The following is a 26,378-nucleotide window of genomic DNA, read 5'->3' as shown; positions in this document are numbered from 1 at the left end:
CCACGGGAGGGAAGACGGCTTTCTCCTTTGTCGCCGTCTCCCAGGGGCAGGAAGCTGCACGTCTGTCTCCGGGAACACCCCCCCCCCCATCCCTTTTCCACCCCCCTCCCGCTTCCCCGCCCCCGGTCGGTCGCCAGGCTGGGGAAATCCGCCGGGCCTCGGCCCCGCCCCGCCGCCCCGCCCTGCTGCGCCGCAGCCCCCCACCCCCCACCCCGCTTTGCTCAGCGGTGCTCACGCCTGCTGGGCGTGGGGCGCGGGCCGGGTGCTGCGCGGGCCTCCGGGGCTCCGGGGCTCTCGCTCCAGCTGCCGCTGCGGATATGTCGGGTCCGCGCGCGGGATTCTACCGGCAGGAGCTGAACAAAACAGTATGGGAGGTGCCGCAGCGGCTGCAGGGCCTACGCCCGGTGGGCTCCGGCGCCTACGGCTCGGTCTGGTAGGGGCCGGCAAGGATCTGGTGGGAGCTGGGCGGGAAAGCGTGCGCGACCCTCCAGCGCGACGTGGGGTTCCCGGCGTGGGGAGGGGCCTCGCCCTGCCTCCGCCCCCGGCCGGCACGCTTCTGAAGAATGAATGGGGGGTGGAGGGGGACACGGAGGAAACTTTTCCTACTAGATTACACTCGTTGGCAGGGAGGGGGTCCTCTAACGTCCCCCCCCCATCTCTGATCCCTAGTTTCTCCCAGTAAGGCCGAATCCCGCGGCGTCACAGCTGGCGGGAGAGCAAGTCTCTGGGGCTGCTAAATGGAGCAGCCATCCGGGTTATTTGGGGCAGAGTCTAAATAGCTGGAGGGTCTAACATGCCCCCAGACCTGAGTGTTTGAAAAGGGGGCTCCCGGCGCTGTGGGGAGACCTCTCCTCTTCGGAAGCCATCAAACTCTTCGTGGATCCTACTACCCCTCCTCCTCCAGTGTCCTAGGAGTCTCAGACAGAGGCTTGAGCAGAATCAGACATCTACCCTCCTGTCTACACCCTACCCCAGTCTACCCAACAAAGGATCTCAGGATGTAGCCCCGCAGCTAGGGCTTGAGGATCAAGGGTTAGAGTCTTGATCCGGGCAGAGTACAGGTTGGCTGAAGCTAGCTAGCTCCCAGGCACCCGGGATTGGAGAATGGGGGCAGATAGTCCGTGTTGACAGGCTGGTCAAGGGTGTGGACACGGATATGTGCCCCACACCCCAGCACTGGGAATGGGGGCTGAGGCTCAAATCTTGGATCTTATGCTGTCATTCGCCTGTGTCAAAGCTCGGACAGCAGGGCTGCTGATGAAATCTTACAGATTCTGTAATAGAGAGGAAACCAGTCCTACTTTACAGGGCCCATAGTGAGCTTGGTCATGGGATGGCACCACACGTCTGTAGTTTATAATCCTAGTACTATGAGATGGATAAGCTTGTTCTGATGACACTTGTTCCTTATCTCCTTCTTGTTTCTCTTAGGGTGTACCCCCTTCCACAGTGACAGAGACAGGATCTCCCCCCCAACACCGAAAGGAGCAGGACAGAGGAAAAGATAAGACAGGCTGTGTCTGGGATGCTCATGGGCTCAGCAAGTAGAGGAGGAGGATGTTACACAAAATCCCATTTAAAAACAAATAATGCAATAATAAATTAGAGGGAGGGAGGAAGGGGAGTGGGAGGGGGAGGAGGTTGGGAGTGGGTTGGGGAGGAAGGGGGGCAGACACCTTGCAGAGTGTTTGGACATGGACTCAGATGGCATCATCTGGGGGCTGACCATCTAGGAGTTACTGGGGGGCAGCCAACTTTCCCAAGTGAGGCCTGGGTGGGTCTCCACTGGTCTGTGATGCTGGGTTTGCTCTACTGAGGTTGGTGATAGGATGCCAACTCCTGGTAACTTGTACAGATGCAATGGAGTAGGAGGATCTGCGGCTCTAGTAGCCACCCCCGCCACACCTCACCCCAGGAGTTATTTCGATGTTCCGTTTATCATAGGGAACCAGCTTTCCTCCACGACTCTCTAGTCTCATGAGCATCCCAGACCCACCATGTCCTATCCTTGCCTTTCCTCTCCTGGTGGGAATGGGTGGTATCCTGTCTCCACTCACTGCAGGGAAGGGTGCACCCCGAGATGAAGAGACTGTAGCCAGCTAGGCTCCTTCAGTGGGTTCATAGCTGCTCCAGTCTTGAGGGCAGTGGGACCAGAATGTGGGGGAAAGCCCTATGACCACAGCTCATGATCATGCTGGTCTAGGTCCCACCAATACAGAAGAGGGCATGTTCTCATGTGCTCATTTGAGGCCTTCCAGTGAAGGGCAGAAGGGTGAAGAGGAGCTGGGTGGTGGTGGTAGCACATGCCTTTAATCCCAGCACTCAGGAGGCAGAGGCAGACGGATCTCTGTGAGTTTGAGGCCAGCCTGGTCTACAGAGTGAGTTCCTGGACAGCCAGTGCTACACAAAAAACCCTGTCTCCAAAAACCAAAAAGAAAGGAAGGAAGGAAGGAAGGAAGGAAGGAAGGAAGGAAGGAAGGAAGGAAGGAAGAAGGGTAGAGGTGGAGGATCCTCCAGTCTTCAGGTAGTGGGCCAGAGAGCACCCAACCCACCCGGGATGAACATTTCCTACCATCCAGTTGTTCAGTTATAAATTGTGTGTGTGTGTGTGTGGGGGGGGGGTTTCTTTGCTTTTATGAGACAGTGTTTCACCAGCTAACCTTGAACTCATCTCAGATCTTTTGCTTCAGCCTCCCCAAGAGCTGGGATTACAGGCTTGAACCACCACGTCCAGCTTCAATTACAAATTAGGATGCTTTTTTTGACACCTCTTCCTTCCTCAATCTAGTATGCGGAGGCGTGGGGGTGGGGTGTTCATGGATGGCTTTGTAGGTAAGCCTCCCTTGCTCACGGCAAGGAAGGACGAGGGCTGCTTGCTGAGGGAGTGTCCGTGGACATGTTCTTAGCGTGTTTTCCATGCAGCGGCCTCGTTGTGAGTAGAGTCTTAGGTTTGGGCTAGAATCACGAGAGAAGAAAAGATTTAAAAAAAACAAAAACCAACTCTGCCAGAGAACGCTCAATCTACTCGAGGGGGTCTCCTAAGGGAGGTCCAAGAAGGGCGGCGTGGAGACAGCAGGCAGGGACCGGCCTCCTAGGTCTTGGAGCCAGCCGCGGAGGCTTGCTCTCCTGCCCTCCGGCGCAGGGTGGACTCAGGCCAGGCGCTCGCGCATCGCCTCTCTCGCCCACCTTGCAGCTCGGCCTACGACGCGCGTCTGCGCCAGAAGGTGGCTGTGAAGAAGCTGTCTCGCCCTTTCCAATCCCTGATCCACGCGAGGAGGACCTACCGCGAGCTGCGCCTCCTCAAACACCTGAAGCACGAGAACGTGAGAGGGCGGGCCAGTGGTGTGGGGATTGAACAACCGACACCGCCCGGTGGGGGCGGGAGCCAACTGGGAGGGGAGGGGCCTTTAGGGGACACGCCCCCATACGGGCGGGGCCCAAACCAGCGGGGCGTTGCCTACAGCTGTGCTGTGGTCCTGCCTCGGTTCCCTGCCCAGGTCATAGGGCTTCTGGACGTCTTCACGCCGGCCACGTCCATCGAGGATTTCAGCGAAGTGTGAGCGGCCTGGGCAGACTTGGCGGTGGCCTTGGGAGCTTAGTAGGGGAGGGGGTAGCGAGACACAGTCCTAACTCCTGACCCTGTTGCAGGTACCTGGTGACCACCCTGATGGGCGCTGACCTGAATAACATCGTCAAGTGCCAGGCACTAAGCGATGAGCATGTTCAGTTCCTCGTCTACCAGCTGCTGCGTGGGCTGAAGGTGGGGCGCGTGGGCTCTGGGGTTCGTTCCCTCGATGGGGCAGAACGGGGTGGAGCCTGGGCTCACCCGGTCTGCCCTCCCCTGCAGTATATCCACTCGGCAGGCATCATCCACCGGGTAGGTGCAGCTGTGGGCGAGGGTGAGGGTCAGTCACTCTGGCCAGGCTCACGGCCGCCGCACTCATGCCCGCCCACCCCACCCTGCAGGACCTGAAGCCCAGCAATGTGGCGGTGAATGAGGACTGCGAGCTTAGGGTAAGGGGTGGGGTGGGGTGTGTGAACAGTGGGGGTGCACAGAGAGAGAGGTGTCTTACATAACGCCTGTGGTCCTCCAGATCCTGGACTTCGGGCTAGCGCGCCAGGCTGATGAGGAGATGACTGGGTATGTGGCCACACGTTGGTACCGGGCGCCAGAGATCATGCTGAACTGGATGCACTACAACCAGACAGGTGCTGTCAACCCTCCACAGTGGCCTTGTCCTAGAAGGGTGGGCAGGCAGTGCTCACACCAATGTGTAGGGAAGGTGACAAATTGGGGATAGGAAGAAGGGCTGAAAGGGAGAAGAGCATGCTTTGGAGCTCTGAGTGAGGGGCAAGAGAAATTGGTGGGACCGGCTTTAGAAAGGCTTCTAACTTGGTGGGTGTCCTCATACCTCTTCTCAGGGTAGGGGACAGAACTCCGCTGGTCTCTTTGGTTCTGGATATGACTGAGGGTCATTGGGCAGGTTTCTCCCCAGCTCCACAGGAAGAATTTGGGGGTAGCAGACTGATAGAGTCTCCTTATTCTCCCCCAACAGTGGACATCTGGTCTGTGGGATGCATCATGGCTGAGCTTCTCCAAGGAAAGGCCCTCTTTCCGGGCAACGACTGTATCCTTGGGAAGCAGGGTCAAGCTGGGGTCCCATTCTACAGGGTAGGTAGGGGTGGTCACCAGCCCTTTTCCGAAGTCTTCCTTCTTATGCCATGTCACGTGGGGCTCCCTGTCCTGAGCCACAGCTCCCCAGTGTACCAGGGGCTGGGGCTGGAAAGACTGGCCACCAGGTGTTTCCTGAGCTAGGTAGACATCGACCAGCTGAAGCGAATCATGGAGGTGGTGGGCACACCCAGCCCTGAGGTTCTGGCAAAGATATCCTCGGAGCATGTAAGTTAGTGGCCATCCATCCATCTGTTTGTTCTTCTGCTGACCAAGCACCCAGTCATGTTGGGGAGGGGGTGGTATGCAGATAAATGGGCATCCCGTGGGGGACATGGACAGAGAAGGACAGAGCTTGTACTAGAAACCCAACCCTTCAGGGAGAAGCAGGTGAGCCAGGAGGACATCTCCAGGTAGGGGCAAGAGTGGAGCACAAACCCATCAGTACTGACAGAACTCCTCCAGCTGTAGACAGTAGAGGCAGGTGAGAGCAGAGAAAGCTTTGAATATTTGGCTTCTGCAGACATCACCAGAAGCCACATGGAGGTCTGGAGTCCCCAGACGGTTTTGTTTTGTTTTGGGAGACAAGGCTTCTCTATGTAGCCCTGGCTGTCCTGGAACTTGCTCTGTAGACCAAGCTGGCCTTGAACTCAGGGATCCACCTGCCTCTGCCTCCTGAGTACTGGGATTAAAGGTGTGTGTCACCACCACCCAGCTAGGGAGCCCCCAGACTTCGAGAGCAAGACTCTGGCTTGCTGGGGCACCTGCCAGGCAGATTGGAATGAATGCATCAGGGACATCTGATGCCTTCTGCCCAGTTTGGAGTCATGGGAATAGAGGATAATTAGTCCTTCAAGCCCTTCTTATGTGCCCCCAGGCCCGGACATACATCCAGTCTCTGCCCCCCATGCCCCAGAAGGACCTCAGCAGTGTCTTCCATGGAGCCAACCCTCTGGGTGAGGACTGGTACTGGGTATGGGTTGGGCTTCAGATCCAGGACCGGATGTGGTGTTAACCCTCATTCCTGTAGCTGTAGACCTCCTTGGAAGGATGCTGGTGCTAGACAGTGACCAAAGGGTCAGTGCAGCTGAAGCCTTGGCCCATGCATACTTCAGCCAGTACCATGATCCTGACGATGAGCCAGAGGCTGAACCCTATGATGAAAGTGTTGAGGCCAAGGAGCGGACACTGGAGGAGTGGAAGGGTGAGCATAGGGCAAGGGGACATGGGAGAGGGAGCAGTGCCCAAGAAGTCTGTGGGCTGCATTTTCTCAGAACAAGACTTTACATGTTTCATGCAAGAAACTCCCCAGAACTTGCCCCCAAGTGGCCTGGGAGGGGGAAAACACATGAATGTCTGTACTCCAGAGTGAGACATGAAAGGTGTGTGTGTGTGTGTGTGTGTGTGTGTGTGTGTGTGTGTGTGTGTGTGTGTGAAACTTGGAGGACAATGTGGGGAAGGTTCTGTTTCTCAGCTTAGGCAGTGGTAGATGTGGGCTGGGAAGCAGATACCATACATGCAGATGAGGAACTGGGTTGTGTGGGGGGGAGGGAACAGCACAATCTCACCCCCCCTTTTTTTTTTTTCATTCCCCCAGAGCTTACTTACCAGGAAGTCCTTAGCTTCAAGCCCCTGGAGCCATCACAGCTGCCTGGCACCCATGAGATTGAGCAGTGAGGCCTGAGGGGAAGCCTGGGCCTGCCCCCTTTTCTCAGCTTTCCAGTTTTCCTCAAGAGGTGCCTCTCAGGCAGCCCTGACACGTAACCTGGGACCCTTTGCCTTGAGAAAACTCTACACATCTAACACACATGAATGCACGAATGTGTACATATGCCTGCCATTATGTGTTGGAGTCCAGGCAGTAGTGTTTCTGGGCCTACCTTGGTCCACCCAGGTTCTCCTTGGGACCTCTGTGAGGGATCTGAATGTGTCCCTGTCTGGAATCTCTTCTGCTCTGAAGACTCTGGATTGGGAGAAAGGCAAATGGGCCATGCCCCCCCCCCCCCAAGACTCTGAGGGGATGGGAGTCACAGTGGTTGGAGCAGCTCAACCTGGAAGTGAGTGGCTCAAAGCTGAGGCAGGGCCAGTGCCCACCACCCAAATGAGTGGAGTTTCCTCTGGGGGTGGCAAGGCAGAGACCATCACCAGGTATCTAATCAGAAAAGCCAGCTGCAGCTTTGTGTTTACCTGTGATATGTGGACAAATGGGCATGAGTGTATGTTCCTGGTGTACACATCAGAGCATATGCAGGCAGGTGCTGGTGTGTATGAATCTGTGAGCATCCAAAGGTCAGCAACCATTTCTGGTAGGGCACCTAAGATGGAGACACTCTTGCCTTCTCTTCCCCAAGTTCCTGTTACCTAATGGGTCTTGAGACCCAGTTGTGAACTAGATAGACTAAGGCTCGGAGAGGTGCCAAGATCCATTCGTTTGAGCCCAAACCAGGACTTTTCTGCTAGGGTGTTGGAGCTGCTGCAGGATCCTGGGGCACAAGGACACAATGCCTGCTGGGAAGCTGATGAAGGAGGGGGTCTAATCTCAAGGATGCTAGGTGGACAGCACCCATGAATATGAACTTAGACAGTCTTGCTCCTGGACCTTGATTCAAAGCTGACAAACGTCTGTCCACATTCTACCTCCACCTACCCTTGTACCTCTGCAGCTGGTCTGGGGTGCTGTGGTCTGTGAGGCATCCCTCATCTCCCCTTTCCCCAGAGAGGAGCTGACCAAGTAACTTTGGAGGTAGGGCGCTGTTGGAAGGTGGGCTGGCAGTGTGGCTCCTCCCCGAAGAGATGATGAACTTCTGCTATCAGGGATCAGGGGGCTCTGGATGTCAAGTGCCTGCACTTAGTGTGCACAATAAAGGGGTTTCCCTGTTGCTCTCGTTGGTGTGGAAAGGCTCCAGACTCTATCGCTTCTACCGCTCCTGCTGCCTGGAGGGGTGGGTGGACCGCTGGGCTTGGTCCTCTTCCAGCCAGCCCCGCAGACTTTGCACCCCTGGATCACCGAGTGAGAGCAGTGGTCATTTCTGGTGCCATCACAGCTCCTCGGAGGGTTCAAGAACCTGGGAGACTAGTGCAGGATAAGACCCACAGGATAAAAGGGGGAAAATGGTGTGATAGCCATCCCACATTGGTCTCTGCTGTTTTATGTACATTGGGATTCAGTGGACAGGCTTGGCTCCCTTTTACGCAGTGATGAAGCTGGCTCTGGGGTGGGGTGATGGGGTGGGATTGTCTCTGGAGTGAAGGCCAGTTCTTCCTCAGGGATTGGACAGGATATGGGAAATAGCTTTCCTTTCCTTCCTGGCTAAGGCAAAAAGGCTACCTTAGCCCAGGATACAGCCAGCTCATGTATCATGCCCATGTGCTGAATCTTGGACCTCCAGAGGCCTTAGTCTGGCAGCTGGTCCTAGGGGAGACCTAGTGTTGGGGGACTGGCCGCAGGAATGGAACCCAATATATGGCCTTCGTTCCAAAGTCTGGTCTGGCTTAGTCCCCCCTAGAATAAGGAGGGGAACTGAGGAAATGGGTGGGTGGCCAGAGGCCTCCCAGGGCATGGAGGGCACAGGATATAGGCAGATGTGGTCTGAGTGGCCCAGAGCTCCCCCTGCTCACTCTTGTCTGCTTGTGAATGTGCCACAGCAGCAGCAGCAGCAGCCCAGGTGTAAAGCTGCTCTGGCTGGCCTTGAGCTGCTGATTCATGGCAGCAGGCAGGCAGGCAGGCAGGCATGGAGGGAGGGGAAGAGAGTTCTGGGGGATCTTGTTACTACTCTTCCACCCAGTGGGATCCTGGAATGGACTTTGGTCACTAGGCTGTGGGAAGGTTGGTGGCTTTACCCTCCAGGGCGCATCTGTTTCAAGTCTGGGCCAGACCCCAGAGAGAAAGCTCACATGAAGGCACTACATAGGATCTCCTTTTTTTTCCTGGGGGCACACATCTTTAGCTCATTCTGTGCTTTGAAGGTCAAGCTGGATAGCAGGTGGGATAGATAGTGGGCCAGTCCTATTCAGTACTTGAAGGAGGCACTCCACATACCAGGTGGGGGCCAGGGCGGGGAACAGAGGGGCAAAGGGGCCCTAGAAGGGCCTATATGACCAACTCCTCGGGTTCCTAGATTGGGAAGCTGAGAGCTAGTGGCCACAATGGGGTTGGGGATGCAACCTGAGATGTCTGGGAGACAGAACAAAATACCTCTTCTATCCATAGAGAAGGAGATGAATGGATCAGCCCCAGGGGCGGGGCATCCTTGGGAAAGAAGAGTTGAGCCGGGGAACAGGAAAACAATTGGAATGGGATGGGATTGGTAAATGGGCAGGTAAACCTGACCTGGGGCTGGAGTAGAAGTTGGTGAGCTCAAGTTGCCTAGAATGGACCCGGAGTTCTGGAAGGACAGGAAAGGTTGCAATCCAGAGAAGCACCTGCTAAGACCCCCAGGGCCGAGAAGTCTAATGAGGATAGAGTCCGGCCAGGGCGTTTCAGCGCCACCTCCCGCCCCGGGTCCCTGTGAGCTATGGGGCAGCTTCCCGCCCCCCCTCTTCCCAAGCCTTCCGCCCAACCCCGGAGGCCTCCTCGGGTTTCCGCAGGGGCCGGAGGGCAGACGGGGGTGTCACGTGTTCAGGGCTCGGGGGCCGGGTTGGTCAGTGGGCCGGGAGGGACCACTTTGCCGGCCGGAGACAAGGATCGGGTGGGAGTTGGCGGTTACAGGGAGTTCAGGGTGACGACCCCAAGAGAAGAGGCCGTAAGGGACAGCCCCAGAGGCGGGCGGGCGGCGCGGAGCCCGCCTGCCACGCAGTGACCTGGGGAGAGCGGGCGGAGCCCCTGATCCCTAGTCCGGTCCTGGGGCGCGGTGCTCCGGCCGGGGATGAGCTCCCCGCCACCCGCCCGCAAGGGCTTTTACCGCCAGGAGGTGACCAAAACGGCCTGGGAGGTCCGCGTCGTGTACCAGGACCTGCAGCCCGTGGGCTCTGGTGCCTATGGTGCAGTGTGGTGAGCATTCGCCGGGCGGGGCGGCAGGCAGGGCAGGCGGCTGCTGGCGATAACCGGGCGGGTTCTCTAGCCAAGCTGTCCGCCCCGCAGCTCTGCTGTAGACAGCCGCACTGGTAACAAGGTGGCAATCAAGAAGTTGTACCGGCCCTTCCAGTCCGAGCTGTTTGCCAAGCGCGCCTACAGAGAACTGCGGCTCCTCAAACACATGCGCCACGAGAACGTGAGTCCAACGCCCGTCCCAGATGCGGACACTGTGCACCGGCCGCCTCTCATCCTGCCCTCCCCTGCAAATCCTGCCCACCGCCCCAGCTTCCCGGGGCCTGGGTACCTCCTACCCAGTTTAGCCTCCAGCTTGAGTAAGCTAACAGCAGCTTCCAGGTGGGAAGTGGAGGCAGATCCCAGACCCCTTTCTGGGTGACAGTACAAGTTCAGCCCCGGCTTCAGTGGCTTGCTTGGTTTCACCTTCGGTCCACCTCTATTTTCTCAGCCCAGGCAGTGGTCAGGGTATGTTCTAGGCCTCAGGGCTCCTCAGGGCTCACTCCAGACCCTGTCTCCACTCAGGTTGGTGGGAAGAGGGTTTTCCTGGAAGGGGCATCTCTTCCCCACCCTAGGTCTTCTTTTGCCCACCTCCTGAGTCTTCTATTCCAGGCAGGCAGGTCGCTAGGATTATGCACCCTGGCTCTATCATCCCAAAGCCTCCAGTCTCTGTGGATACGAGATTTAAGGCGCGAAGCATTACTGTCACCATTGTCGGTGTGCATTTCTCCCGTCAGGGAAAGCATCTCAGTCCTACCTGCCCATGGCAGGAAAATGCACACGGCCGCCCCTGTGCCTCTCATATCAGCATTGCTGACCATCAGAATCCTTCTCTCAGCCAGGGGGCTTTGTCTTCATATGGTTCTTCCTGAGGCTGTGAGTTCTATTCCTGCTCCCACTTCCCACCTGGGCAGTGGCGCTAATCCTGACATGTTTTAACCTCCCTGGTCATCAGAGTCAATAGCCCATGGAACAATGAACCCCCTGTAGCTAACAGTAAACTGTCCCCCATAACTGACCCCCCCCCCCATGGCTTCATCACTGCCACTCTTGACTGACCTGGTGGATTTTTAAAAAAGATTTATTTATTTATTTAATGTATATGGGGTTCTATCTACATGTACCACTTTATGCCAGAAGAGGGCATTAGATCTACTATAGATGGTTGTGAGCCACCATGTGGTTGCTGGGAATTGAACTCAGGACCTCTGGAAGAATAGCCAGTGCTCTTAACTGCTGAGCCATCCCTCCAGCGCCAACCTGGTGGATCTTTCTTTCTTTCTTCGTGAAGCCTGCTTAAGATGGACGCCAGCTCTGCTTTGTCTGCTTCCCCACTTCCCCAAAGGCCTGTAAACAGTAAAAACAAACAAACCAAACAGTAAAAGGCTTTGTTCTCATGGGTGTGGCCGCCCCCCATCCTCAGAGCCCCCAACTCCCACCTACCCACCTACCTATCCTGTACCCTTCTCCAGCCAAGGATTGTGGGCCTCTTCATTCACTCCCCACTTTGGAGCGAGTCTGTGGGTCAACCCTGCCTTGCCAAGGGTCTTACACCAAGCTGCTGTCCTGCCCTCACCTGGGAGGGCCAGCTTTCAGGATGCCTCAACACCTTCTGGGGGGCTGCCATGGTATCTTCCCTTCTCATGTGGAAACTGAGGTTTGGACAGGCTGTATGCTCCTCTCACCAGAGATGGGGTTACCACAGATCCAGCCCTAAACCCCTTCACCTTCTTCTCAAGCTTTGGTCCTTGGCTCTGGATTACATTCTATACCACAAAGTGCAGAAGTCATATTACCTTGATGGACTTACCTTGACCTCTAGGACACTATCCCCTATCTATTCTGCAGAGTGTGGTAAGCTCTCAGGTCACATCTGTGGTTTATCTGTCCCCCAACTTTGGCCATGACTAAAGTGGTCACTCATCTGCCCTTTACCTCCTGTCTATTCTTGCCTCATTCTCTCTGTCCTTTTGTTGAAACTTGGAGTACATTCATCATTATATCTGTTTTTTTTTTTTTTAACTTTTTGTTTTTTTGAGACAGGGTTTCTTGTGTAACAGCTCTGGCTGTCTTAGAACTTGCTTTGTAGACCTGGCTGGCCTCAAACCCACAGAGATCCATCTGCCTCTGCCTCCCGAATGCTGGGATTAAAGGCATGTGTGCCACCACCGCCAGCCCTCAGCATTATATTTTTGTTTAAATCCTTCTACAGCCCTCCTCTAAAAAAAAAAAAAAAATGAGAGCCGGGTGGTGATGGCTCATGGCTTTAATCCCAGCACTCAGGAGGCAGAGCCAGGCAGATCTCTGTGAGTTTGAGGCCAGCCTGGTCTACAGAGTGAGATCCAGGACAGGCACCAAAGCTACATAGAGAAACCCTGTCTCGAAAAAATAAAAAACAGAAAACAACAACAAAAATCCTTCCACAGCAGCTCTATGGACTTAAGCCAAATCTTCTTCTCTGTCCTCTCCTTGGTTCCTCTTTGGCCTGGGCTTCAGCCACTTGGATTCCTTCTCTGTTCCTTACTCTGGAGGTGTTTACACTCCTGCTTTGGCCATCAGGCACCCCGCCTCTCTTCGCTCATTTACTCATCGGATGAGTATGAGCCCCCCTCAGGATGCCTCCCTTGATACCAGAGCTCCTGTCCCCCAACCAAGTACTAGGAAACTGATGTCACATTGCCCATCTGTTGTCCAACTCCCTCAATCAGAAGCTGTGTTTAAATGGGTGCTTCCCCTTGGTCTAGACAGCCAGGGCATGGCCCCAGGGAGGACCTGCCAGGTCTTCATTCCTCCCAAGGGACTGTCCCCACTTTGGTCTTGGGTCTGCTTCATTGGGGAGGAAAAAAAAAAGGTGGGAGGGAAGACTAAGGGGCGGGATGGCTCAGAAGCCTGGAGTCCACCCAGACTTGAGACTGCCCCTCCCCCCAGAGTATCCCGGCTGTCAGCATCCAAAAATAGCCTGTGTCTGTGGGCACATGGACCAGGGTGGGGGCTGAGCTGACAGTGGGCACAGTGGAGGAGATGGGGATAGTTACGGGAGGGTTTTCTGCCTGGGGTACAGTGCCGCCCTGGGCGTGCACTGAATCCTTGCATGTGTTCTCTATCCTGTCTGGTCCTTGTTTCCCAGGTGATTGGGCTACTGGATGTATTCACGCCTGATGAGACTCTGGATGACTTCACAGACTTGTAAGTGCTGGCCTGGGCTGGCTCAGTGGGTGGGAGGAACCTGGGTGGCTTCAGGGTGCCAGCTTAAAGGTTCTGGGTCAGGTTGGGGACCTTCTCCCATAGCCCAGTTGAGGGATAGGGTGCACACTGCCCACTCACTCTTCTTACCAGAGTCCATTCCACACTCCTACGTGCTCCTGGGAGCTATGAACCCTGGCATGCCCTGGTAGAGCCATGTCTCTTTCTTCTTCCAAGCTTTGCTACTTGGACCCTCATATGGCCTCAAGTTTGAACCTTGGATCTGATGTTTGTGTTCAAGACCCTGGCACCCAGCATGTGGCCCCCAAATCTGAACTGTTGCTGCCTTTTGCTGGCAGATAGGGCCTGTCCTGCGCTATGGTTGGTCATCCCTGGGTTCATACTGTTACCAACCAGAGGCCTGGGAAGGGCTGGAGTGGGTGGGTAGCAGGCATACTCTTTGTTGCTGACTGGCATAGGTCAAGATATATGATGTCCCCATTGTCGCCTGGGGTGGGTGATAATGCCATTCTCCTTTGTCTTCCCTTCACCCACCTGAATATCCAACCTTGCAGCCCCAACCCCTGCCCCAGATTCCTGGTTACCCTGTGTGTGGCAGGAGGGACCTGGGCAGCTTTTGGGTACTGGCTTCAGGTTCTAAATGGGTTTGAGAACTTCTTTCCATGGGCCAAGTGAAGGCTGAGATGCCTACTGCCCTCTCGCTCCTCACATTCCCATATACTATAGGTACCCCTGGATACTGACATGCCCTCATAGAACCAAACATTCTCATCTTTCTAAGCCCAGCATTTGGGCCCTCACAGTGCCTGAGGTATCAGTACAACAAAATGATCTGAGGTGCCAGCTCCAGGTGCAGCCCTAGCTGCTCACCCGGCATATGATGCCCATTAGTCAGGAATTTTAAAACCCTGAGGTAGAGTGTGGTGGCTGGCACGCACTTGTAATCTCAGCATTTAGGAGATGGAGGTAGGAGGATCAGCAGTTTGAGGCCATTTGGGGCTGCATGAGACCCTGTCTCAAACAAAACAAAACAACAAACAAACAAAAACAAAACAAAATTTAAAAAAACAAACAAACAAGGGCTGGAGAGATGGCTTAGTGCTTAAAAGCACTGACTGTTCTTCCAGAGGACCTGGGTTTGAGTCCCAGCACCTACATGGTAGCTCACAACTGTCTGTAACTCCAGTCCCAGAACAGTTGATACCCTCTTTTGGCTTCCGTGAGCACTGCACACACATGACGCACAGATATACATGGAGACAAAACATCCATACATGTAAAAAATAAAATGAAAACAAGCAAGCCCGAGTATGGTGATGCGGCCTTTAATTCCAGCACTTAAGAGGCAGGGACAGGGGCAAGGGCAGAGGCAGATCTCTCTGTGAGTTTGAGGCCATCCTGGTCTGCACAGTAAGTTCCAGGCCAGACAGGGCTGCAAAGTGAGACCTTTCCTCAAAAATAAACACCACCTCCCCAACCCAAACGAAATAACCCTGACATAAAGTCCATTCCCTGCCTGCCATTTTGGAAAGAGGGGATATGGGCACGCACTGAGATGGTGTAATAGCCAAGGATAGGTGTGAAGCCTAGCAGGGCATGATGGGAGTAGAAACACCATAGGATGATAGGACCCTGAAACTAGTGAGGATGGGTGCTACAGAGTAATACTTTAGGGGGCCCTGCTGGGATACGGTCTTGCAAGGTATGAACTAGGCCCAGTGGGTATTAGTTTAACTCTAGGGGCTAGCCTTGTTCCACTGGCTGCATCCCTTGCCTCCAGTTACCTGGTGATGCCGTTCATGGGCACTGATCTGGGCAAGCTCATGAAGCATGAGACTCTGAGTGAAGACAGAATCCAGTTTCTTGTGTACCAGATGCTGAAGGGGCTGAAGGTAAGCTTGGCTGAGGTGGCCCCAGGGAGGTGGGCAGAGCTTCCTGGTTGGGCAGGGTAGGGCTCTGTGGCTTGGAGTGCCCCCTGAGCTGATGGCTAATGAACTCCCTCTCTCCCACAGTATATCCATGCTGCCGGCGTCATCCACAGAGTGAGTCCTGGTGGGGCCGGGAGATTACCCATCTGCCCCTCCCCAGCTCTGTAAACAGAAGTGGTCAACCCCAGCTTCCATTGCTTACCCATAAAAAGGCAAACTAGAAGTATGGTGGAGGATGTATATAATCAATCCCCAGTTGAAAGCCTGCCCTGGGAACCCCAGCCCCTCTGCCCTTCCTTAAAAGGGCCAGGCCTATTTTAGAGGCCCTAGGAAAGTGCTGCCTGGGCCTTGCTGTGGCAGGTGGGTCACAGTGGCCACCTTTTTTCCCCCAGGACTTGAAGCCTGGCAACCTGGCTGTGAATGAGGATTGTGAGCTGAAGGTATCACTGGGTGGCGAAGGTGACCAAGACGGGGGTGGGGACCCCTTCTATCCCTCTACTGGTCTGTTTGGCTTTTGGCCCAGGAAAAGGGGCAGACCCCAGGCATCTGAGACTGAGCAGCTAATGGTTCCTGGGGCCAGGTACCTGCTTTAGGTAAAGAGTGGGTGAACATTCCTAGTCACCCAGGGCAAGAGTTTGGAGGCTCCTAAAGGTGATCAGGGGATGGGAAAATAGAGGAAAATCCTTAGCACTTTCTCCCGAGGTGGGTAGGGCCAGATGAACTGACCTCAGGGAGAAGCTGGGGGGATGGGGGACCAAGACGAAAGGGGGGCAAAAGCTCCAGTGTGGAGACTTCAAGCCCAGTTTGAGTCTTCTAGACTACATTTGGCTTGTCCTCAGTGTCTTAGTTCCACTTCCCCGATCTTCTTTAGATCCTAGACTTTGGCCTAGCCAGACAGGCAGACAGTGAGATGACAGGTTACGTGGTGACCCGGTGGTATCGGGCACCAGAGGTCATCTTGAATTGGATGCGCTACACACAGACAGGTAAGAGGCTATCCAAAGATTCCAGTGCACACCACCCACGGTTACCCATTCATTTTTATTTTTCAATTATTTTTGTAGTGTGGGGCTGGAACCCAGAGTCTTATTTATGCTAGGCAAGTGCTCTATCATTGAGATATACCTCAGCTCAGCCCTTCTTTATTACTATTTTATACTTTTTTTTTGAGACATGGTCTCACTATATAGCTCTGGCTATTCCCAGAGCTCACAATGTAGACCAGACTGGCCTTGAACCCACAGAGATCTACCTGCTTCTGCCTCTCAAGTGCTGGAATTAAAGGCCTGTGTCATCATGTCCAGCCCCTTCTTCATTTTTAAGAATTTTACTTATTTTATGTGTATAAGTACTTATCTGCATGTATATCTATACAATCACATGTGTACTTGGTGCGTGCACGGGCCAGAAGATGGCATTGGATCCTCTAGAACTGGAGCCACAGATAGTTGTGAGCTGCCATGCAGTTGCTGGAAACCAAACCAAGGTCCTCTGGAAGAGCAGCCAGTGCTCTTAGCTGATGAGCCATCTCTCCAGCCCCCTTCCTCATTTCTTGCTAGGGAGCCTTTTGTAGGCACTACCTCTGGGAGGCTAATGAGCTGGGGTGGGACGCTGCTACCCTCTGTGATGACTGCTTGTACTCTGTGCCTCTATGTACACCCCTCCTGGCCATGTACACTTGTCTCCCATATGTGGTCTCTTGCATGTCCCCTTCTCTTGGCTCTCATGAACATGAATGTCATCCTTGTTTATGGGGCACTGATGGGACTTCCATCTCAGTGGACATTTGGTCTGTTGGCTGCATCATGGCAGAGATGATTACAGGAAAGATTCTGTTCAAAGGCAATGACCGTATCCTTCTATGTAGAGCATCATGGGCCTTCAGTCAAGGTGTGGGTGCTGGGTGGGGCCCCCTTCTGCCCTTGCACTGTGTTCCTGACCTTGGTACAGACCTGGACCAGCTGAAGGAGATCATGAAGGTCACAGGGACACCCCCTCCTGAGTTTGTACAGAAGCTACAGAGTGCTGAGGTCAGTGGGGAGCTAGGTGGTGGGCTGGGCTTGGGTTTGGGAGCTAGCTTATCAGTCTTTTCCCTCCATAGGCCAAGAACTACATGGAGGGCCTCCCTGAGCTGGAAAAGAAGGATTTTGCCTCTGTCCTGACCAATGCAAGCCCTCAGGGTAGGGCTGGGTGGGGTGAAGGTCTCAGGCTGCTGGGTATGTCCTATTCCGTGGCTTGGCCTGATTTGCTCTTCCCACAGCTGTGAACCTTCTGGAAAAGATGCTGGTGCTGGATGCAGAACAGCGGGTGACGGCAGCTGAGGCACTGGCCCATCCATACTTTGAGTCCCTGCAGGACACTGAGGTTGAGCCCAAGGCCCAGAAATACGATGACTCCTTTGATGATGTAGACCGCACCCTTGAGGAATGGAAGCGTGAGTGTGGGTTCCACATAGTGTCTGGCTTTGGACTCTGTGTGCCCTATATGGACGAGCCTCTGCCCCCTGGGTTGCAGATGAGATAAAAGGTTGGGGGCGTTTAAAGGGCATTGGGGGGCAGTACAACTTGGCCAGGTTGACTTCTGGCTAGAGGAGAAGGCAGTGGCAAAGAGTGTCCCTTGCAAGAGCTCCTTCAAAGGCTGGCACAAGGTGGGTCCCAAGAACTGTGGAGCATCTGTGTGCTCAGGCCAGCAGTACCCTTGGCCTCTACTGATTCCCTGGTCTCTCCCCCACCCATGTTGCCCAGCATCCTCATGTCTAGACCACATTGGAGTCCTCTCTACCACCACTTATCCTTATGGCTTCCTTCTCATACCTTTTGAATTTATCCTTACCCCTTTTCAGGATCCCTCCTGAAACAACTACATCTTTCTCATGTTCTGGCCACGGGGGACAGTCTATTCCCATGCAGCTCTAGGAGCTTAGCCTTTCTCCCTACATCTCCAGCCCCAGATTTATCCATGGTTAATGTGTTGAATCTCCAGATTCCAGACAGACTGTCCTCTTACACTGAGGACCCTTACTATACCTTTGAGAACTGGCCCTGGGATGCCCACTGTCCCCTGATCTGGAACTAGCCTCTGGCGTCTGCTCCAGATTGGCATGTCCAGCCTGGGGAGTAGGGAGGTCCTAGGACATGTCCACTGGGACATGCTATCCCTTGTCCTGCCTGCCATGTTCTCACACCCTGATATGGGAAGGCTGGATGGGATGAGGTTCTCAAATCATGTCCTGCAAGGTTCTCTTGCACTCTCAGAAGGCATCCTTCCCTTCTGTGTTGTCATGTGCTTAGGAGTCTGGTTCTGTGCGACGAAACCCTTCTGCTGCAGCTCAACAAAGTAACTCCCTTAACCACGGGCCACAGATCTGATCTGTGGTCTCCACCTACACACTGTGGCGGGGTTCTTTTGCTTTTGCCATAGACCACAGCGGACACACAGCTGAGTCCACAGACAGGAACACGAGCTTGCTGGCTTTCTTTTTTTTGAACACAAGCTCTCATCACCTGTTTTCTTGGAAATGCAAATTTACAGCAATTTTCACCCAAAGTTTTTTTTTTTTTTTTTTGGTTTTCCGAGACAGGGTTTCTCTGTATAACAGCCCCTGGCTGTCCTAGAACTCTCTCTGCAGACCAGGCTGGCCTCACAGACATACACCTGCCTCTGCCTCCTGAATGCTGGATTAAAGGCATGCGCCACCCCTGCCCAGCCCACACTAAGTGTTTTTAAGTGGATTGGCCCATTTAGGATTAAAGGCCCATGGGGTGCTGGTTTCTCCCCTTAGGTGAAAGCGGACTAACTGTGTCATCTGCTTCTCCTTGCTTTCCAAAGGTGTTACTTACAAGGAAGTGCTCAGCTTCAAGCCTCCCAGGCAGCTAGGAGCCAGAGTCCCAAAGGAGACAGCTCTATGAAGACCTCTGGGTAGTTTGGGGGTACCCTAAGGAGCCCGGCTGGGAACTTCACAGGCACCTTGGCTCCTCTTCCCTGGAACAGGAATCCTGGTTAGCACTCTGACAGTGCCTGGGGCTTGTATCCCAAGTCACCCACCCGGAGAGACTGAGTAGACCCTCGAATCATGGACCCTCTATCTCCAAACCTGCTCCTCTGCTTTTGGGGTACCCCAGATGACCCTGGCAGAACATCTAAGCTTTCTGTCCAAGACCCTTACCCAACATGGAACTAGCCTTTGAATTTTGGAGTTGTACTCCCTTCACCGGTGTGTATGAAGAGGCCTCAGATCCGGCAGAGTCCGGGAGACTAGTGCTAATCCTTGATCTCTGCTGGCTCTGGACAGTGCCAAGGCCAGCTCCTGAGAAGGAAGGAGATAGAGGTTTGGGGGGCACTGACTCAGGGACATCATCTCTCCTCTGATGGGGGTGGACTCTCTTACACCCTTAGCCTGGAATGTAAACCAGCCATTTGGTGTGCTTAAGTGGCTGAGAGCAAATAAACCCTTTTGTAGATCTCCCATTCTGGCTGTGTGGCCCAATGCCTGAGCTCCGATCATTTTTCTCTGAGCTGCTAGTCTGTGCACCAAAAAAGAGGTAGCTAGTAGAGGTGCCACGCCCTGACTCCTCCCAGGCCAAAGTGCTGGTGCCACGTAGTCCTTGCCAGTGGTCCTCAAGCCACCACATTAGGGCTTGGCCCCCTCCCTTCTTCACTGATTGGATTCTAATTAAGGCTTAGGGTCTGAGCCGGGTGTCTGTGGAGTCTGATGCAGGGCAGGTAATGGGGAAGAGGATGTTCAGACCCAGACAGATGCTCCCTTCTTTCTGAGATTGCAGCATTTGTCTCCTTATGGTCAAAGCTTCTAGAGAGGAAGGTTACTTCTGGTCTTAGAGGCTCCCCAAGACCCAGAAAGGTGGGTTCTGTTCTCTGACCAATAACTTACCTCTACTGGCATCACCCTGGCAGCTTCCCTGAACCTACACCGTCATCTGCAGGCCATTAGACCCTAGCTACCTAGTTAGATGGTCCATATTCTTCCCCATGTCCCAAAAACAGGTACACCAAAGCAGGACATAAGGGTGGGGCCTTGCATTCCCTTCATTTGGCAAGGAGTTCTGGGCAAATACACTTTGCCCAGGCTAATCTGATTAGAGGAGATGCCATGACTGTGCCCTCCTCTGCCTGATCCCCCTTGAGATAACCATGGGCCAGGACTTCGAATACTTCACCCTATTACAGAGGTGTGGCTCACTGCATGCCCTGCCCCACAAGACACATAACCCAGGGCGAGTCAGTGAGGAGTGCCTCTGCCTGATGTCTTTGGTCTTTAGAAGCTGGAGAGGTCTTAGGACCAACCAAAACCTGGGCCTGCACTCCAACTCCCAATTGTGCAAAGGGCACCTCCTAACTGCATCGGGACTCTTTGGTTTCCTCTGCATGTGACAGTCCTGTGTGTCCCTTTCATGGATATCAGTGGCAGCTTTGCCTCCCTTCCCCCTCATCGTCCTGGGGATGTGTCTGACCCTCCCCTCTCCCCCCATCCTGGGACATCTTGCTTCAGGAAACATGATGGGACACCTCTGTAATCTCAGCACTCAAGAGGCTGAGGCAAGGACTTCAGAACTGGAAACAAGCCTGAGCTACAGGGGAAAAAAAAATATATATATATATATATACAACATTAGTTCAGACTTGAGTTCATGTCTCCTGTGTTTCTTCTTCCCAAGGCTCCCTTCCCCTGCATCCCCCTTCCTTGCTCAGAAGCCCCACTGACCTTCCTGGCCCTACACTGCCTCAGCGTTCCTGATCTGGCCTCCAACCATGCTGGTGGCCTCTTTCTCACCTGTGGTCTTTTTATCAACCCCATTTTGAAGCCCTGTGCCATGCATCCAGCTCAGGCCAGCTCCTGTGCGGGCATGAGTCCACACCTTGTTCACCTCCCTTCCTTCCACCCTTCACTGGAAGAGCAGGCAAACTGGATGTGATGGACAGTTGGCATGTCTGACCCTGTGGCCTGAACCCGCAGGTTCGGCTGGAGAACCCTGGGGGAGGAAAGGCACATAGCTGCGGCTGCTGTGATCGCCTGAGGGCAAGCAGCCCCGTCTTCCCAGCCATTTCAAGGGGGACACTGGCGGCGGCACTGGTCGCAGGCTCCGTGCCACACGTTGTTGGGAGTGGCACTGAAGCTGAAGCACTCCAGCGAGAGATCAGATCAGAGATGCTGGCCGAACCCTCCCGGAGCTCAGTGGTCTGGTCTACTCCACCCTAATCTCGCTTGAGGGCGGGACCGAGCCTGTGAAGGAGGAAGCCGGAAGTTAGGCGGTGGGAGCCACACTGTGGACCCGGCTTAGATTGCTTTCCCCCGGTTCGCTTGTGACTACCGACTGGTTCTGGGCCTGGGCCTGGCGTGGTGCGCTCTTGCCCAGGTCCAGGGTCTGCTACCCGGCTCTGTCCCAAGCGAGGGGCTGTTTACGTACTACGTGCTGTGAGGTGGGACTAGGCAGTGCAGTCACCTGCCAGCAGAGGGCGTCTTACGCTAGTGTGGATCAAAGTGACCACGGTGTGGCCATGGGTACAGCCCTTGTGTACCACGAGGACATGACAGCCACCCGGCTGCTCTGGGATGAGTAAGTGTGTCTTGACAGAATTAGGGGCCTGGGAGGGAACCCCGAACACTGAGAATCCTTGTCTGCTCCAGCCCCGAGTGCGAAATTGAGTGTCCGGAGCGCCTGACTGCAGCCCTGGATGGCCTGCGGCAGCGTGGCCTAGAACAAAGGTGCCTGTGTTTGTCAGCTTGTGAGGCATCGGAGGAAGAGTTGGGCCTGGTGCACAGGTCAGACTATGATGGGTCAGGGGACCTGAACCTGTTATAGCCCTACAGCGTCCCCTCAGTTTTCACCGTGGTGTGGGCTCAAAGGCATAAGGGTACTGGGTGGGTGGTCCCTCCAGGAATCCCATCTCTTTTCCTTCCTGTCCTGCTGCTGGCCTGCCTGCTGATCTGCAGCCCCGAATATGTAGCCCTGGTACGGGGGACCCAGACCCTGGACAAGGAGGAGCTCCAGGCACTATCTAAGCAGTTTGATGCTGTCTACTTCCACCCGGTGCGAGCCAGCAAACACACCCAGATTTATGTCCATACGCCTATGTGTATTCATACCCATAGACACTGCCCACCTGCCAATGTCTTCTCGTTCATGCTTATGACCATACCCTGTCCTGTTTTGCTTGCCATTGTCCCAGCCCTGTCTTGCTCAGCCGTGGGAGACCTGCAGCCTGGGACAAGCAGGTCAGGCAGCAGGCTAACTTGCACTCTGGCCCACAGAACACTTTTCACTGTGCCCGGCTGGCTGTGGGGGCCGCGTTGCAGCTGGTGGACGCTGTGCTCACAGGAGCTGCACACAATGGGCTTGCCCTGGTGAGGTGAGAACTGCCCCCCACTCCAACCCGCCTGTCTCTGCGTGTGACCCTGTGAGGGGACAGGATGACTGACATGCCCTATACCCCAATTTTGCACCTCAGGCCTCCAGGACACCACAGTCAGAAGGCAGCTGCCAATGGATTCTGTGTGTTCAACAATGTGGCTATAGCAGCCAAACATGCCAAGCAGAAGTATGGGCTGCAGAGGTGCGTTCAGGCTTTGGACTACTGCAAGGGCTGGGGCACACAAACTATATAAGCAGAGGCAGAGTTGGTGGCCGAGAGATCCCACCTTGCTCCCTCCTCCCCTGGATGGGCTCCTGGCCTAAAGGTGGCAAGGTGATCTCCAGCATTGTTTGAATTTAGGATCCTTATTGTCGACTGGGATATCCACCATGGCCAGGGCATCCAGTACATCTTCGATGATGACCCCAGGTGAGCCGGGGTCTGGACACAGCCTTTGTCTGCAGTGCGTCTTTTTGGGGATAAAATTCAAGTTTTTAGGAGTCAGGGTTATCTGAGAAGCTGTGGAGCTGCTGAGGGACCTCGCTTCTGACCTGGCCGATTGTCTACAGTGTCCTTTATTTTTCCTGGCACCGCTATGAGCATGGGCGCTTCTGGCCATTCCTTCAAGAGTCTGATGCGTGTGCAGTTGGGCAGGGGCGGGGCCAAGGCTTCACTGTCAATTTGCCCTGGAATCAGGTACCGAGTTCCCTTCCCCCCTCCATCCAGCCCTACCTCTCCTGCTCCCCAGCTCTGGGTTTGGGAATGCCCCCTGGGGCACCCTGCAAGAGTCTCCCCAGAGTTCTGTCCCCAGGGGTGAAGATCCTGGAGTCCTCATTCGTAGGGCTGGTCCTCTGATGCCCGCTTTGATCTTGCTGCAGGTTGGGATGGGAGATGCTGACTATTTGGCTGCCTTCCTGCATGTGCTGCTCCCGTTGGCCTTTGAGGTGACTGTGTGGTGGGTGTCCCCCAGGGCAGGCAACCCTAGGCTTAACAAGAGTTCCACTATGAAGGCAGGAGGAGACTTGTGAGCCATTCCATCAGTGTATGAATGAACCCTGGGGAGTGGGGAAGGCGCCTCAGAAAGTCTGATATTATGTGAACGGGCAGCATTGGGGCCTCCCCTTCACCTGGGCTCTCTTTTGCTCCCTTCCACTGGACTCTGCCTACAGTTTGAGCCTGAGCTGGTGCTGGTCTCAGCAGGATTTGACTCTGCCATTGGGGACCCTGAGGTGAGAGCATGATGGCCTGGCTGGGGTAATTGAGGGTCCTGGGCCCAGGCCCCTATCATACATGACTTACTGTGCTTCAGGGGCAGATGCAGGCCACACCTGAGTGCTTTGCCCACCTCACACAGCTGCTGCAGATGCTGGCTGGTGGCCGGATTTGTGCTGTGTTAGAGGTAAGTGTGGGGCAGTGGGGAGGCTCGAAGGCCAGGGGAGGGCGTGGGGCCAAATGGGAGGGTCAGTCAAGGTTAGGTGTTCTGCCTGGTGTAGCCACTCACACTGGTGACGTCCCTGCTCTGTCCTGTGTCAACACTCTTCGTAGGGTGGATACCACCTGGAGTCCCTAGCACAGTCAGTGTGCATGATGGTACAGACCCTGCTTGGTGACCCCACACCTCCCCTTCTTGGGCTCATGGTGCCGTGTCAGAGGTTTGAAGATTGGAGAGTGTGTGTGTGTGTGTGTGGGGGGGGGGCACTGAAGCAGGAGTCAGGCTTACAACTCTACTTCTCCCCATAGTGCCCTGGAGTCCATCCAGAGTGTGCAGACAGCCCAGGCCCCTCACTGGACAAGCCTCCAACCAAGTCAGTATGACCTGGATCTGGGATGGTGGCTCCACCTTAGACTTCTTCGCAGTGACTGTGACTCTGAACTGTTTAGATGTGGCACCGGTTCTGAGTCCCAGCACCCACTTCCCTGAAGGGAGGTCTCTGCCTCTGCTTGCTGAGAGCTCCATGCGTGAAGTAGCAGAAGATGCACTGAGCCCCCTCCTGGATGGGCTGTGCCTCCGCCCTATACCCCCAGTCTGCATGGCTGTTGCCTTGACTGGGCCAGGTGCTGCTCTGGCCTTACCTCCTGGAGTGCTCCATCAGGAAGGGTCAGCCTTGAAGGAGGAAACCGAAGCCTGGGCCAGGTGAGGAGAGCAATCTGAGGATGGGGCTGTCTGTGCCTGCACCTGTGTGACTGATGCATATTTGGTTTCCATGTGTCCCACTGGCCTGCCCATCATAGGCTACACAAGTCCCTGTTCCCGGATGAGGGTCTTGCTGCATTGGGGAAGATTCTGTGTCTCTTAGATGGAATCCTGGATGGGCAGGTAGGTTGCCGGGGGAGCTGCTGAAGATAGTGTGGTGGCATGTACAGCGGACTGACATGTTAGCTTGTGCAGGGTCTAGGAAATGCTCTTGGGCAAAGAGAAAGTGGACAATTTAAAATGTAGTTTTAAGCATCTTGCTTATAGGAAGTGGGGTGATTTGATCTTGTAGTGTAGGAAAAGTCAGTCAGTAGCAGCCATTTGGACAGGACCAAAGCAAAGCACAAATGGGTTTGTTTAACCTGGTTTGGGAGTTGGCCCTGACTCCTGAAAGAGCTCCATAGAGGGTGTGTGTGCCAGCCTCTAGACTCCCCTGCCTTATTATTTATTCCATAGGTAAGAAGTGGCATAGTTGCCACACCTGCCCTTGCCACCGCAGCAACTGTAGATGTGGTCATTCAGCGATGCCTATCCCATGGAACTCAGAGGTAAAGCTTGCTTGGTTGACTTGAGACTTCAAGCACCTGGGAATACCCATTGATGGCATGGGGAGGGCTCTGGAATGGACACTGGAAAGTATGAGCCCAGCCTATCCTGGGTCAACTTCTTAGGCTGCTCTGTGTGGCCCTGGGACAGCTGGATCGACCCCTGGACCTTGCAGATGATGGGTATGATTCTTAGCTTGCACATCTCCCCAACTGTGCATGTATATGAACAGGCAGCATGCATTTAACTGGGAATCCAGGGTTACTGTTGGGTGGGGACCCTGCAGTATAGAATGGGGGCCTTTCATAGGTGCAGTTTGAGAGTGGGTGCCCCAGAAAGCGGAGCCAGACTGGGTTGGCAATCACACATGTCCCCCTCCCTGCTTGGGCCCCAAGTTCCCATCTATACTCTGTGGTTAAGTTCAGGGAAGGGTCTCATTGACATGTGTACATGTCCATGGTGCTCTCTCCTGGGAAGGAGAATTCTATGGCTGAACATCCGGGGCAAGGAAGCAACCATCGGGTCCATGTTCCATATCTCCACTCCACTGCCACAGGTGAGTGGCTGTGTTGTGGTTGGGCAGGTTCTCACTGTCCCCTGGTCTTTCTGGAGTTCCTGCTCACAATCCAGGGTCCCTGAGATTTGGGAGGTGGTGGTGACAAGAGCCAGTAGCAGTGTCCCTAGATGAAAGCCTGAGTGAGACTCTGTTGCTGTCCCCACAGACGACTGGGGGGTTTCTGAGCTGCATCTTGGGTCTGGTACTGCCCCTGGCCTATGGCTTCCAGCCTGACATGGTGTTGATGGCACTGGGGCCTGCCCATGGCCTGCTGAACGCCCAAGCTGCTCTCTTGGCTGCAGTGCTTCGGGGCCCAGCAGGGGGCCGGATTCTAGCTGTAGCGGAAGAGGTAAACTGGGCAAGGTGGATAAGCTGTATGGGTGGAAGGTAGATAGAAACCATTGTCTCACTGCCCGCCCTCCCCCCAACCCCTGGGCCAGGAATCCATACTCCAGCTTGCAGGGACCCTGGCACAGGTACTGCATGGAGAAGCACCTCCCAGGCTGGGCCCTTTCTTGACGGCCTCTCCAGAGGAGATCCAGGCCCTTATGTTTCTAAAAGCTCAGTTGGCGCCTCGGTGGAAGTTGCTGCAGGTGGCTGGTGAGGCACGTGGGGAGGCGCGGCCCTGCTTTAGAGCTTCGGGGAGCCAGCTTCGCCGCGCGAGCTAATTGTGCTTTTCCAGCTCCTCCACCAGGACCGTGCTCTCCAGTCGCTTGAAATCGGTCAAGGCGGGCGATCGATGTCTATTTGGAGAAGAGCGCACTCGGGCCCCAGCGAACCGTGACCGGAGACCTACGTCCCATCTGCCGCCCAGGCATCCTACCTCTAGAGCAATAAATATCGGCTAAACAGAGTCCACCCCTGCTTCCCTTACTGAGTTCTAG

General features: G+C 54.8%; 3 protein-coding genes across 6 annotated transcripts; all 3 read left to right on the top strand.

Annotated features, from left to right (window-relative positions):
• The first annotated feature begins 190 nt into the window (after positions 1-190).
• Mapk11 (mitogen-activated protein kinase 11) lies at positions 191-7,557 on the top strand. Of its 2 annotated transcripts, XM_052748619.1 has the most exons (12): positions 193-433; positions 3,194-3,323; positions 3,498-3,556; positions 3,649-3,760; positions 3,848-3,877; positions 3,967-4,014; positions 4,095-4,209; positions 4,557-4,628; positions 4,821-4,900; positions 5,550-5,628; positions 5,703-5,876; positions 6,270-7,557. In XM_052748619.1, the coding sequence occupies exons 1-12, from the start codon at positions 318-320 to the stop codon at positions 6,347-6,349; spliced, it is 1,095 nt and encodes a 364-aa protein (XP_052604579.1). In that variant the 5' UTR covers positions 193-317; the 3' UTR covers positions 6,350-7,557. The 2 variants fall into 2 exon arrangements, with proteins under 2 accessions (XP_052604580.1, XP_052604579.1); XM_052748620.1 differs by lacking the exon at positions 4,821-4,900 and having other exon boundaries at positions 191-433; positions 4,557-4,672.
• A 1,729-nt stretch (positions 7,558-9,286) lies between these two features.
• On the top strand, positions 9,287-19,297 carry Mapk12 (mitogen-activated protein kinase 12). 2 transcript variants are annotated; one of them, XM_052748616.1, is made up of 12 exons: positions 9,287-9,662; positions 9,753-9,882; positions 12,826-12,884; positions 14,683-14,794; positions 14,915-14,944; positions 15,223-15,270; positions 15,702-15,816; positions 16,610-16,681; positions 16,781-16,860; positions 16,932-17,010; positions 17,091-17,264; positions 18,659-19,297. In XM_052748616.1, the coding sequence occupies exons 1-12, from the start codon at positions 9,538-9,540 to the stop codon at positions 18,736-18,738; spliced, it is 1,104 nt and encodes a 367-aa protein (XP_052604576.1). In that variant the 5' UTR covers positions 9,287-9,537; the 3' UTR covers positions 18,739-19,297. The 2 variants fall into 2 exon arrangements, with proteins under 2 accessions (XP_052604576.1, XP_052604578.1); XM_052748618.1 differs by lacking the exons at positions 9,287-9,662; positions 9,753-9,882; positions 12,826-12,884; ... (1 more) ...; positions 14,915-14,944; positions 15,223-15,270 and adding an exon at positions 15,290-15,410.
• A 1,615-nt stretch (positions 19,298-20,912) lies between these two features.
• Hdac10 (histone deacetylase 10) lies at positions 20,913-26,348 on the top strand. Of its 2 annotated transcripts, XM_052748608.1 has the most exons (20): positions 20,915-21,402; positions 21,474-21,608; positions 21,780-21,876; positions 22,098-22,195; positions 22,295-22,399; positions 22,559-22,627; positions 22,768-22,894; positions 23,077-23,142; positions 23,368-23,427; positions 23,508-23,597; positions 23,744-23,850; positions 23,939-24,003; positions 24,080-24,332; positions 24,431-24,515; positions 24,849-24,940; positions 25,064-25,120; positions 25,416-25,494; positions 25,661-25,843; positions 25,935-26,094; positions 26,177-26,348. In XM_052748608.1, the coding sequence occupies exons 1-20, from the start codon at positions 21,344-21,346 to the stop codon at positions 26,209-26,211; spliced, it is 2,022 nt and encodes a 673-aa protein (XP_052604568.1). In that variant the 5' UTR covers positions 20,915-21,343; the 3' UTR covers positions 26,212-26,348. The 2 variants fall into 2 exon arrangements, with proteins under 2 accessions (XP_052604569.1, XP_052604568.1); XM_052748609.1 differs by lacking the exon at positions 21,474-21,608 and having other exon boundaries at positions 20,913-21,402.
• The last annotated feature ends 30 nt before the right edge of the window (positions 26,349-26,378 follow it).

This window comes from Peromyscus californicus, unplaced genomic scaffold (assembly GCF_007827085.1).
Source record: "Peromyscus californicus insignis strain IS unplaced genomic scaffold, ASM782708v3 Scaffold_20__1_contigs__length_68692818, whole genome shotgun sequence".
NCBI classification, from domain to species: domain Eukaryota; kingdom Metazoa; phylum Chordata; class Mammalia; order Rodentia; family Cricetidae; genus Peromyscus; species Peromyscus californicus.
Note: the sequence above shows the minus strand (reverse complement) of the source record. Positions and strands in the feature narration are given on the sequence as shown.